The sequence below is a fragment of the Bos javanicus genome, chromosome 10, assembly GCF_032452875.1.
Source record: "Bos javanicus breed banteng chromosome 10, ARS-OSU_banteng_1.0, whole genome shotgun sequence".
In the NCBI taxonomy this organism is placed as follows: Eukaryota; Metazoa; Chordata; class Mammalia; order Artiodactyla; family Bovidae; genus Bos; species Bos javanicus.
The window spans coordinates 28,213,690-28,227,865 of record NC_083877.1 but is presented as its reverse complement, the minus strand read 5'-3'; the positions used below and the strand labels follow the sequence as shown (position 1 = coordinate 28,227,865).

Here is a 14,176-nt window from a genome sequence, read left to right as displayed (position 1 = left end):
ATGATCAGAGTAGGAAGTAATTTGACAGTGGAGAAACCTGACAAATACCATCTTCATCAAGGGATCAGAGTCAACACTATCAGTAGTACTACAATGAATCATGTGTGCCAACAAGAAAGGCACATCGCCTCTGTGGTATCCCCTCCAAAATCCATAACCTCAGTCTAATCATGAGTCAACATCAGAAAAACCCAAATTAAACATGCTACAAAATACCTAACCATTATTCTTCAAAAGTATCAAGTCCAGAAAAGACTGAAAGACTGTCACAAACTCCAGGAGACTAAGGAGATAAATAAATGCAATGTGGTATCCTGCTTTAGAACAAAGAAAAAACATCAGTGGGGAGAAAACAGGGGAATTCAAATGAAGTCTGTTGTATGCCAATGTGATTTTCTTAATTTTGATAAAGGTACTATGTTTAAGATGTTATTTAACATTAGAGAAAGCTAGGTGAAGGATATTATTGCAACTCTTCTGAAAAATCTAAGTAGTATTAGAAAATTAAAATATCAAAAATTAATAATTGGGCCTTAAGTGAAGATGGCAGGCTTCCCTGTAGCTCAAATGGTAAAGAATCTGCCTGCAATGCAGGAGACCTGGGTTCAATTCCTGGGTTGAGAAGATCCCCTGGAAAAGGGAATAGCAACTCACTCCAGTATTCTTGCCTAGAGAATCCCATGATCAGTGGAGCCCAGCGGGCTACAGTCCAAGGGATTGCAGAGAGTAGGACACAACTACGGAGAAGGCAATGGCACCCCACTACAGTACTCTTGCCTGGAAAATCCCATGGATTGAGGAGCCTGGTAGGCTGCAGTCCATGGGGTCGCTAAGAGTCGGACATGACTGAGAGACTTCCCTTTCACTTTTCACTTTCATGCATTGGAGAAGGAAATGGCAACCCACTCCAGTGTTCTTGCCTGGAGAATCCCAGGGATGGGGTCACACAGAGTCGGACACGACTGAAGTGACTTAGCAGCAGTAGCAGGGGCAGGACACAACTGAGCAACTAAGGGAGGACAGGATCTGAGGTTGGAGTGATGTTCCCACAAGCCAAGGAACATCTGGAACCATCAGAAACTGGAAGAGACATGGAACTATTTTTTCCTAGAGCGTTCAGAGGGAATACAGTCCTGCTGATAAGCTGATTTTAGACTTCTAGCCTCCATAATTATCAAAGAATAAATTTCTATTGTTTAAGCCAAATAAATAAATGGGTCTTCATATCATTTAGTATTAAATAAATCCACATGTAAGATATTCTGCAACTTTACCACCTTCCTCACTTGTTGGAATAGATTTATGCTAGGCTACAAAGTAAGTCGCTTTTCATTGAAGACTATCTTCCCAGGGCTACAGTTCTTAAAGAAGACAAAATGTAGTACCAAATGTATGGACCACTGACGCAGTAAATCACACCCTGTGCTTCTCAAGGGAAACGCTGAAACCACAAAAACTATCTACTTCACTAGTAAATAATAGATGAATAGATGAAGGAAAAAAGTTCTCAAACTTCGTGATTTTAAGAGACTAGCAGTATCATTATTAAAAATGAAATATTTCCCTCCATGTACAAATACACAGGATGCAGTATTTAAGGGATGATAAACAATGACCAAGAGACTATAAGTCCCTTTCGCAAGTGCCAATGAAATACGTAAGATACAGGTTTTATTTCCAAAAGTAATTCTCACCACAGATTATGAAAAGCAGTAAGTAGACATCCTCACTATTCGTAGAATGCACATCACACTCAGCAAGTGAATGAAGCAGGACATATTGATATTTCATCAGCATCAGTTCCATTCTTCGGTAACTGAAAATGCTAAGACCAACGTAACAAATCACGTGGAAGCATTCCTCCCATTCTCTTTAAGTATGACAATACACTAAGAATATACAATGCAGTATCCTGTATGTGTTCTAATCTTTTGATTTATGTCACCACCTTTCAACTGGAAAAGGTACATTTGAAGTTTTTTCCCAGCAAATTCATTTATGATATTGACTTTAAAAAACAACAAAAGAATCGATAGCACTAGGCAGTCCTTGGATCTGTCTCTTGCCTCAGCAGTGATGGGTGGGACAGACCCAAGATTCGTCCCCATTCTCCAGCCTCTGATCTTCCTCCAATCCCCTCTTCAGCTGCAGCCCCCAAGACCATCTCCACGCCATCCCTTGCTTCCAACAACAATTAATACCAGTTTTGTGGTTGGCTCCTTGTCCCCAGTCAACCATGAGCTCCCAGACCCACCAGAATTATTCTGAAAAGGTCAAAGCTGCAATCACCCACCTGGTCAACCTGCATCTGTGGGCTTCCTGTACATCTCTCTCTCTGGGCTTCCATTCCAACTGCAAAAGTGTGGCGGCCAGAGGTACTGGGAAAATGCAATGGGGCCATACATCTCTAGAAGATTAGAAATTAGGGCTATGGCTGAGTCTTCTTCTGGGACATGCAGAAGCTGCCTCAAGATGAGTGGGGTCACAGCCTTGGTGCCAAGGAAGAGATCTTGAGCCCAGAGGAAACCCTGAATCAGGTCCTGCTGTGAATCTGCAAGTCCTGGGTTCTGCCCACAGAGATGCCCACCTGACTTCCTGAAGAAATGTTTCCTGGATCACAAGGTGAAGTTCATCAAGAAGGACAACCACCTGACAAACTCCTCAGGCCAGCCTGAGGCAGGGCTGGGTGAGACCTCTTTGAAATGCTCACCCTTAAGCATGACTAGAAGCATCCAGGAGCAGCACCTTCTGAAGACTTGCTGCGGCTCCCTGGCCTCCGGACTTCAGCCGGAGTCTCTGCCTTTAACTTCTTAACCAGCCACAAACCCTCTCCCAAGCTGCAGACCAGGTGTAAACAATAAAGCTTCCTTTTGCAGAAACAAACAAACATACAAGAGAATGTGTATCTTAATGATATATATGTAGATTTTAATGGACAGTATCAAATGGGAAAGATACCAACTCTGAAGCCAGGCATAAGATTAATCCTTATTCGGTTACATGTGAATGTTGTACATATTTAACACTGTTTTTTAAGACTTCATTTTAACACATCTAGAGATAATGAAATCTATCCTATAGTAACAGTTCCAAATCAATGATACTGAAAAAAGCCTTTGTATCACGGCTTATACAGAGCCTTCACCTGGTAGGTACCCAGGAAATGGTAGTACTTATTGCCATCAGCTTGTTAGCTTAAGGTCTTTTGCTGTCACAGGGTCACTAACGGCCACAGGGATCCATTTACACATACATCTCTTGCTTATTTATTTTAAGCCTAACTCTTCCGAGAATGCTGGATGTGTTAACTTAATGCACTTGGGTAAAATGCTATAGAAACTTTGCAAAATTTAAAGAAGCCAGAAGAACAAAATTATAGGGTTAAAAAAAATTTCTTGGGAGTTCCCTGATGGTCTAGTGGTTAGGATTCAGCACTTTCACTGCCATGGCCCAGGTTCAATCTGTGGTTGGAGAACTGATATCCTGGCAAGCCCTGTGGTCAGCCAAAAAAATTTTTTTAAATAAAAAGTACAATAATATTCCTTGATAAATCACCTTGCCTGTCCCTGTGCAACAGGAAAGACCATTGTTGAATCCATCCCAGTCAAATGAAACCATACCCATATTGAAATGTTTCCCATTAAAACAATTCTACAACTCTCCCTTACATGCCTAGTTAACATTTCATATACAAAATACACATAAGTTTCCATCTCCCTGACATTTTAGTTGAGCACATTTGGCTTTTTTCCACTGTCTTTAGGGGCTGGAACACATATGACATAATTTTTAAATCACTTCTCAGACTTCTTAGCATCACAAACCTTTAATCAGAAATCCAGTTTTTCCCATTTTTAATCATCTTTCAAGTTCCCTGTGTCCTCTCTGTAGTTTTAGAGACTGAAAGAGGTCGACAAATCCCTTAAGAGAGAAAACAAACTAATGGTCACTGTGTTTTACATTCTAATTATGTGTGTCATATCGTGCTGTTATTTTAATGATGCTCCTATGTTAATGGCCCAACTTCAAACACGAAACTAGCTTTTCTCAACCATCACAATTATACGATATATTCTACTCCAACAGTTTGCTTGTCTTTGTCTATAAAATAATTCTTAGCTTTTTATACCACTTTATAGTCTAAAATTCTACATGATCCCTGCAACCAATTTGGATTAAAGCAAGGCAGGTATTATTTCTAATTCACGGTTTAATAAAAATAAAAAAGGAAGTTCCCAGAGTTTCACTCCCTCCAGAGTATGTAGTTAATAAGTAACAACCAGAACCAAGACAGTTCAGCTGACATCCATCAATCCAATGGACTTCTATTCTACAACCAAAATACACATGACACTTCAGGTATACTTATTGAAACAGAGAACTTTGTTATCACAATCCTGTGGTTATATCTGCCCTTCTCTTAGCTTTAAATTCATGTTCCATGCTTTTTATATTAGAAGAGGTTCTACTCTGACTTTCATTAAAGGCTTATACCAAAATAATTCTTTTCAAATCTTTCTAGAGCAAGTAAAGAAATTTATCAACTTCCACTTAATTATGACATTGATCATGGGCATTTATTTGCTATTTTCCAAAAGCCTCCTTTATACGATGGTAATTTTTTAAAGGGAAGTATCAGTCCCCAAGAATAAAGAGACTGACAGGGTAGACAGGAGAGTCAAAAGGAACGTGCCAGATGCTGTTAGAATATAACACGCAGACTTGATGATGCAGACAGTTAGACATTTATCAACCAGAACAGTATCTGGAATACAAGTAAAGTCCAAAAAGATTCAATAATGTGCTCTCATTAAGATTTCTAGTAAGAATAATTTATCTAACAGTGTAGGTAAAAAATGAACTTGAGACACTGTGGTCTCTGCCAGTGGACCCTACAGCTAAGCTCTGAAGGACTAGGCTCAGGAAGACAGCCAATAGAGCCGAAAACAGTGCTGGTAAAGAAATGGCTGCTCTGGGGCCAAAACCCGCCAGCAAACCAAGTGTTATTTGAATGACTTTAATTTGCCATGAGATAGATTTTTTAAGGAACAGATCAAACTGGATGAAAGCTGGGTACCTCTGGAGATAATAAAATTCAACAGGTTAAAATGCCTACAAACTTATAATAGAAATACTAAGAAAGTCCAAGTCAGAACTCATGAAAATAAAGATAAACCTAAAATCAGAAGCTCTCCATGTAAAACTCCTTCTGATGAGTATAAAATGTCTGATGACTGTTAACTATAAAAAATAATGTAAAAACAGATCCATTTATAAAAGGATTCTCAACTGGCACAACCTATGGTGACAAAAGAAATATTAGTAGATAAAGGGCAAGCACAAAGTATTCAAATGAGAAACACATTTACAAAGCATTTAAGAATTTATATTGTAGTGTCTGATTTTGCTAAAAAGTTTAGAGACCTCTGATCAAAAGTATAAAGACAGATCATCCAATGCTTTTCAAGGAAGATTAATTTGCAAAAAAAAATAAAGGAGAGAAAGAAGGCAAAATAAATCATAAGCTAAATTAAGGCCTAAACAAGAGGAAAAAAGACAGTGCTGTAAACACTGAAATGAAATCTTCACAATAAAAGATTGGGTGTTTTCTGAAATTTTATGGATGACTTAGATGATCTGACCCAGAGAAGATCAAGACTTCCTCTTCTCAAATTGTAAAGAAATAACGTGGATAGACTTTATCAAAGGTGAAAAAGAGAGATATAATTCTATTTCATGAGAAAGCAATAGAAATAATTGATATGGCTGAAGAAGCCAATAATGGTAACTCCAATTAGAGAACAAAAGAGAGAGATGAGGAGTACGAGCAGAGGTACAAAACACAGCCCTGAAAAAATCATGGTGCATCAACCAGAATCTCTCAACAAATGGAATCAAAAGGTCACAGACTTAAAGGAAAAGGAATTAAAGCAGCATAGGCTGCATCTGTCGAAAGAAAAGTAGTCTCAAAGCAAGGAAATGAAAACTGATAGCGATGGTGTACATGATAAAAATGAGGCAGCTGGACCAGTAAAAACAAAGAGCCTCAATCAAAACAACAGAAAATACAATGGTGCAGGAGACCAGTAGGGTAGCAAACACATTTCTAGGTATTCAGCTGCTTCTATCTTTGGAGGTTTGAAAAAAAAAAAAAAAAGAAAATCAAATTAGACCCAATTCAGTGTCCAGCTAAGAGAAAGGAAAAGACCTTTTTGCTTCCATGGTTTAACGTTTTTGTTTCTGTTGTTCAAATAAAGACTGTTTTAATGTATAGTTCTGCTTGTGTTACTTCAAATGATTCAAACAGCAAAGAAGAGTTTTTCCACTAAGTTGCCTTTGTAATATGAGAATATATTAGCAGAAACTAATAAAATACATACCAAATAAAAAGAGAAAAACAAGAGAACTGAATCAAGGAGGTCAAATACAACTCAACTATCTTGCTGCTTCACGGAAAAAAATGTTCCAAGTTTAATTAAAAAATACAGGTGCCAGAATGACAGCCTTTTCCTTTTTGGTCTAACTGCTGGCAAGAGGATATAGAGGCAAAGAAATCAAATATCATTATAATTAAAACCTCCCCCCCAAAATGAACTTTCATAAAATTATGAGGAAGATAAGATAGTAGTAGCTTTTTATGAAGGTCTAAATTGGTTTTATTCAATGACCCATGAATCAGGCAGCATCCCATCCATAGGATAGACAGGCTTTTCCTGTAATAGCTTCAAATAAAAACATGCCTAGACAGCTGTGCTGACTAAACTGTAGTCTAATCATTTCATTTTTATTTGTTCCACTTAAACAGCTTATAGACTTGCACATAAAAGATTGGTTTTCTCATGTTTATCTTCAATATTGCCCCAGTGCATCCTGTTCACACTGTAAACAGTTTTCTAACTCTGTTATCAGAGGCATCTTAAATGAGAAAAAAAAAAAAAGCATATGGCATGATTTTAATAACTCACCATTTGGGGGGAAAAAAAAGAGAAGGCAGAAAAATTGCTTAAAGATCTCAGTTTTCATGCGTCAATGTGAGAGCATGGTACCCTTTTTAAAACTTTTAAAATATAACTTAGAATTGCAAGGATATTGTTCAAAAAGAAGAGCTAAAAGCATGATTAGCTATAAGCTGAAGGCTTACAGAAAGAGTACTAAAAAGATATCTGAAGGCTCCCAATCCTATCAGAAAGAGTAGGACTTCAAGCAAGCTAGTCCCCTTCCCATATCGTCCCTTTGTAAAAATGGGACGCCAGAGCCCCTGGCCAGAAACTCAAAGCAGAAAGCACCTGCACGTCGAACACACAAGTTGAAGGTGCAAAAACAGCCTGCCTCTCTCAAAAGGCTTCTTTTGGTCTGTGGTGGTATCTGAAATTCTACCATAAGAAATCCACTTTTAGACTTTTTTCCTTATATGTTGCTGCTGCTAAGTTGCTTCAGTCGTGTCCGACTCTGTGCGACCCCACAGACAGCAGCCCATCAGGCTCCCCCGTCCCTGGGGTTCTCCAGTCAAGAACACTGGAGTGGGTTGCCATTTCCTTATATAGAGAGATACATAAGCAATACATATACACAATTTAAAGAATTATTAAACAAACATAGTAACTACTATCCAGAGCAAGAAACAGAATACAGCCACCGGCAGAGCCATCTCCCTCATCCCCACTCCCCACACCCACTACACACCCCTCCCCAGTTATTACCCCTTATCTCTCCACTGGAGGTGACCACAGTCCTGATTTTTATAATAATCATGTCCTTGATTTTCATTTTACCATTTAAACATGCATCCCTAAATAACACTATTTACTTCTTTTTCCTCCTGTTTGAACTTTATATGAATAGAATCCCACTGAGGTATTGTATACTTCAGTTATATATACTTGCACCCATACAACAGGTGAATGGGAGGAAACATACCCTTTCTCACCTTAAACTCATGACCATCAACCTCCAGTGGGCCTCCATTAGCTCTCAGCAACCATACCACATTTTCCTATTTCATTCAAGTTCCTACACCCTGGTCTACTATGTGCTGCTTTTTTTAGTATTTTTTATTATTGAAATGTAGCTGATTTACAGTACTGTGTTATTTCAGATATACAACAAAGTGATTCAGTTTTACTTTTCAGATTATTTTTCATTACTGAATAAGATATTGAATCTAGTTCCCTGTGCTATACAGTGGGATCCTATTGTTTTTCTATTTTATATAAAGTAGTGTGTATCTGTTAATCCCATGCTCCTAATTTACCCTCCCCTCCTTTCTCTTTTTGGCAACCATGATGTTTCTTTTCCTATAGATAACTCTCTCTTAACTTCTACCCTCTCCTCACATTTCCAGTATCTCCTCTCTGACTCTCACTTACAGCTTTCTTATTTCACTAAGAAAACAAAGAACCAGAAGAGAGTTTCCTCAAACCCCCGTCACATCTATCCAACTACCTAAATATTATGTGTGTGTGCACGCATGTGTGTGTGTGTGCTGAGTCGCTTCAGTCATGTCTGAAGTTTTGTGACCCTATGGACTGTAGCCAAGCAGGCTCCTCTCTCCATGGGATTCTCCAGACGAGAATACTGAAATGGGTTGCCATGCCCTTCTTCAGGGGATCTTCCCAACCCCGGGATGGAACATCTCTTCTGTCTCCTGCATTGGCAGGTGGGTTCTTTACCACTAGCGCCACCTAGGAAGTCTGAGTATCCTCCAATCACAGTTGAAAAACTGCCCAAGCCCCTAGCAGTGGGCAATCAACTCCATCTCTACAAATGATTCCATCATCTCATGGAGACCAAAGAACACAGATCCTCAATTCTCATCTCTTCTCAGATTATTTTTTACCTCTTTTCTGGATGTTTTTATCAACCAGTAAACATTGAATTACTTCTCCCATGTTTAAAAAAATACGTTTTGATCCACTTCCCCCATCAGCCCATAACTCTCCTTCCCTTTAGAACAAAACTCAATATTAATAGTTGTTTATACTTTCTCTGACATGTCTCTCCTTCCATATTCTTATTAAATGCAAGAAGAGTTAATCCCACCACTCCTGTAAAACTGCTTTAGCTAAGATCACTAGTAAATTCAGCTGTCAATTCTTGCTTGTCATCAGCTGCATTTGACACTGACCCCTCTTTTTTCTTGGAAATATGTTCATTCCCCTTTGCTGGTTTTTTCTCATCCGTAAGCACTAGACACTGTGGTACCCAGTGCTCAGTACCTTTCTAGCCAGTAATTCCCTTGGACATCTCACACGTTCTTGTGACTTTCAACACCGTCTACAGGCTGGCTTCACCCACATGTGAATCTCCTATCCAAACCTGGGTCCTGAACTCCAGACACCTTCATCCAACACCCCACTTGACATTTCCAGCATTTCCTGTCGGGCGCTGTGCTCCAGTCCAGATTCAGTCTCCACTGGTCTTCTCCCTGTTCTGCCCAGAGGTTGGTCTATACAGATCACAGCTACAGGTTTTCCTCGCCTTCTGACTTTCAGTAGGTTAGGCTTATGGGAAGCCGTGGCAGGACAATGGAGGAAAAAAGGAGTCTAAGACCGGAGTACTTATCGCCCTGTCCTTCTCCTGGTGGAGCCACCTTTGCTGGCTACATCTTTTGACCAAGGTGATTCATCCTCTCAAGGTAAACATCTCACATGACGCTCTCCTTCAGCGTTCTAGTAACAGGGATGTTAACATCTCTGTCTTTACCCGCCCTCCCAACACCATACTGTCTTTGTGTTTCCTCTACATCCTACCCACATCTTTGTAAGTGATTCCTTTGTTAAAACTGCCTTATAATTATACTGAGTGTACCATCTATTTCCTACAGGATTCTGACTAATACAGATGTCTAACTGGCATCTCACTTTTAACACATGTAAACTGAGAACCTCCTACAGTTTTATCCATCTCAGTTAATGTTAACCCCCTTCTTCTAGCTGTTCAGGCCAGAATCTTGGCATCATCTTTATGCATCTTTTCATCTCATACCCACATTTGCAAGTCCAATCTCATACCCTACATTTGTGCTTGCTCTGCACGTGAAGTCACTTCAGTCATGCCCGGCTCTTTGCAATCCTATGGACGGTAGCCTGCCAGGCTCCTCTGTCCATGGGATTCTCCAGGCAAGAATCCTGGCGAGGGCTGCCATGCTCTCCTCCAGGGGATCTTCCTGACCCAGGAATTGAATCCATGTCTCTTACATCTCCTGCACTGGCAGGCGAGTTCTTTATCACTAGCGCCACCTGGGAAGCATTCCTTCCAAAATAGATCCAAAACTCCACCATGTTTCACCACCTCCACAGCTCCCACCCCTGGCCCCCGCCACCATCAAAGCCTGTCTGCATGACAGTCGGCCTTCCATATCCGCAGGTTCCTCATCCACAGATGGAAATCTGCAGATGCTGAGTCCACGGAAACAGAGACTTGACTGGGCTGCATACCACCTACTACACCACAGAAACAGACAGCTGACTGTTACGTAAGGAGCTTGAGCATCTGCAGATGTTGGTATCTGCTAAAGGTGCTGGAACCAATCTCCCATGGGTACTGAGGAACAGCTTTATTGCAGTACCCTCTCTGGTCTACCTGCTCCTTCCCTCACCTGTCTTCAGGGTTTTCCAACTCAGCAGATAGACTGACCTGTTAAAACAAGAGTGAGCTGTATCACTCTTCTCTTCAAAACCCTCCACTGGCTACACATTTCACTCAGAATAAAAGCCAACATCTTTATAACGGTCTATAAGTTTCCATGGGGTCTGGTCACGTGACACCTCTCTGATTTCAATGCCTACCTGCTTACTTTGCTCCAGCCATGCTGCCTCTCTGTTATTTCCTTTACTCCTATCTCAGAGCCTTTGAACTTGCTCCTCTCTCTGCCTGGAACACTCTTCCCACACACATCCTCAATGCCTGCCCCCTCACCTTCCTCAGGTCTTTATTCAAACGTCATCTTATCGGTATGACTTTCTCTGGCCACCTTTATAAAATGGTAACAGCCCCTCCTCATTTCATTTCTATCCTAATTGTAGCCATTTAATATCTTATACAGTTTCCTTTTCTTTATTGTGCGTCTCCACCCTCTAGAATGTTAACTCCACGAGGCAGGTGTTTGTGTCTGTTCTGTTTCACTTCTGTATGCTCATCCTCTGAAATGGTACCTGGAAATGGTGGGTGCTCCAATAATTGTTGAAGAAATCTCAACTAGATACCACTCAATCAATTGGCCAAAAGAAAAAGAAAAAAGGTTTAACAGCTCTACATATTGGCAAAAACTAGGAAGTTCAGCTTGTCTCCTCTTTGGAGAGCAATGTGTCAGTATCTAGGAAAGTTCATGATGTGAACGTCTATGATATTTTTTCTGAGTTATAAATGTATTTATACAAACTAGGACAGTATATTAAAAGTCACAATCATTCTAAGGAATATGGTCAGCCTGTCTATAGGACATTCTTAATGTTTTATGATTACAGAATGAACTCCACTTCTCAAAAGTAAACCAACATAGCCCTATCCCCACCAGAGAGGAAGAATGCATGGCAGCTCTTTTCAGGCTTATGCTGCAGTGAAAAGAAAATGATAGATCGGCAGCAGAGTGGGGAAGAAATGTAAGCACATATCAAGATGGGATGGCTGTGATTTCCCAAGAAACTAATTACAGATAAACAAGCCACTCAGGAAATCAGTAAGCAGAGACAGGCTATAAGAAAAATACATATGAGACCCAAACCATGCCAAGCTTTAAGTTATAAATAAAACACTAAAATAAGTCACCAAAATCATAAGCCAATGCACATAAGAGTTGGGTTAGACTAGAATTCTGAATTGCCTTCAAACATTTATACAGTATAATTTATTGCCAAATAGTGTCCTAGTAACTGACTACACAAGTGATTCAGTCAAATCCACTGGTAGGGAGTCCACATGTTAACTTTATTGCAGTACTTCAATTTTCCCCCTAAATCTTTTAGCAAAGCAGCTGATTAAGAACTGAAACTGACGAGCTCACATTTTACCTTTCTCCTATTTGAAGAAAAGAGCTTATAAATCCATAACTGCCCAAAATGCAGACAAGAAGAAGGAAACACCCATCTGAGTGGCGAAAAACCCATCATTGAACAGTCAGCAAGTTGGACGCCACCAACCACACAAAGGGGTGATGCTATTGGCATAAACATAATGACCCCAGGCTGAATCTGTTCTCTTGCTGCTGCTAAGTTGCTTCAGTCGTGTCCAACTCTGTGCGACCCCATAGACGGCAGCCCACCAGGCTCCCCGTCCCTGGGATTCCCTTGGCAAGAACACTGGAGTGGGTTGCCGTTTCCTTCTCCAATGCATGAAAGTGAAAAGTGAAAGTGAAGTCGCTCAGTCGTGTCCAACTCTTAGCGACCCCATGGACTGCAGCCTACCAGGCTCTTCCGTCCATGGGATTTTCCAGGCAAGAGTACTGGAGTGGGGTGCCATCGCCTTCTCCGTCTGTTCTCCTATTCATATCTAATTCTCTCTCCCCTTACCTCTTCCTTTCCTACTCAAAGGGTTTCTTCTATTAAGTTAGACGAGAATTCACTTTATGATTCTTAGTTTGGTACAGGCATTTAAAAATACAGGTAGATGAGAAAAAAAAGTGTACAACTTAACTGCAACATAAAAGCTGAGAAGAGGGAATTCAAAACCAACTATCTGAAAACACTACTATCATTTTATTTCTCTGCTTCTCACGGCTTCATCCTTTACTTTTTTTAATCTGGAAATTTTTTGAGGCAATTATAAATTCACATAGTTATAAGAAATAATACAGCAAGATCTCCTATACAGTTGGCCCCAATGATAACATTTTTCAAAACTATATAGTGGAATATGCCACTCAGGAATTGACATTTGACATAGAATCCAATCTTATTCAGACTTCCCCTGTCTTATTTGTGCTCACTTGTATGTATTATGAGTGTGTGTGTAAGTTTGTGTGTTCACCACCACAATCAAGATATTGATCAATATGAGCACTAACTCCTGAAAACCACAAGTCTATCCGTCATTCGTCACTTCAGTTCTTAGGCCATAGCCTGGTAGCAAATGGCCTTCTATACAACCAGCTTTGCTCCATTTCCTGTCACCACTCTCCAGCTTCACACTGCTGTGCATCACTCCAGGGAGTCAATCTTAAACAGATGGTCATAGAAGTAATTAGTTTTTCACCTTACTGATAAAGAAGACTATTCAAAAACAAAAAGTGTGGTGTTCGGGTACACATGGCTTCAGTGGGCCTACCCACTAGTATGTATATTCCTGGCTATAAAAGAAGGAAGAATGAACATATATTCTAGAAACATAATAAAGTTTTGTATAAAATTAAGTACCTATTCCTCTGAAATCAGCCTATCCAGTTTAGCGGGGCACAGTTTAGTATTTCATTCCCATAAAGCCTTTTACCCATTTCAACCAGAACTTCAGTCATCCTACACCAGTATGTGGAAACCCAAGGCTTCCACTGAAAGAAATACCCCTTTTTCCTTGCAAACCATTAGATACTGTCCTTTACCTGGATTTAAAATCCAAACAATGAATGCTAGTTATTAAAATGCTATTTAAAAAGGAATATAAATGTCCATGCAACTTTCATAGCACTAAGTAGTATGAACTGGGATTCATACCTGCAGAGCTGAGAAGAACACTGAAATCTGTCCCCCTCTGTGATTCTCCACTTTCATTATCAACTTCTTTTTCAGTATCTTGATATCGATCCCAGTTAGAGACTATCTTCCTTTTAGAATAATTTCCCTGTTCTTCATTCTCTTCTCCATAGGTTTCTGCATCACTGTCATCTTCAATCTGCAATCATTAGAGACAAATCGATAAGCTGGCAGTAGAAATTTTGACCTTAGTCGCCTTAGCAATAAAGTGTTTAAAAACAAAACAAAAACACAGTACATAGGTATCACGATAAAGAGTACATTATATAAGCCAAGCTCTCTGAAAACGTTAAATAGTATTTCAAGAGAACCCCATCATATCATACATTGTGCTTTCTGGGCAAACTTTTCATTTTGCTGTCAAAAGGAAATCTGATGAGTTCCTACCTAAAATTTGTGTGACTGAATCTCTAAAGTCTACCTGAATGTATCCTATTTCAAGAGTTATTTCTCACTGAAATAATCAAGGCTGTAAGAGTCACAGGCAAAAGACT

General features: G+C 39.8%; 1 protein-coding gene across 1 annotated transcript in view; it reads right to left on the bottom strand.

The window, feature by feature from the left end:
* AVEN (apoptosis and caspase activation inhibitor) overlaps positions 1–14,176 on the bottom strand; it is a 192,210-nt gene that overhangs the window by 138,734 nt on the left and 39,300 nt on the right. The window contains exon 2 of the mRNA XM_061430665.1: positions 13,644–13,821. Within this exon, the coding sequence (XP_061286649.1) occupies positions 13,644–13,821 (178 nt within the window). The remainder of the gene's footprint in view (positions 1–13,643; positions 13,822–14,176) is intronic.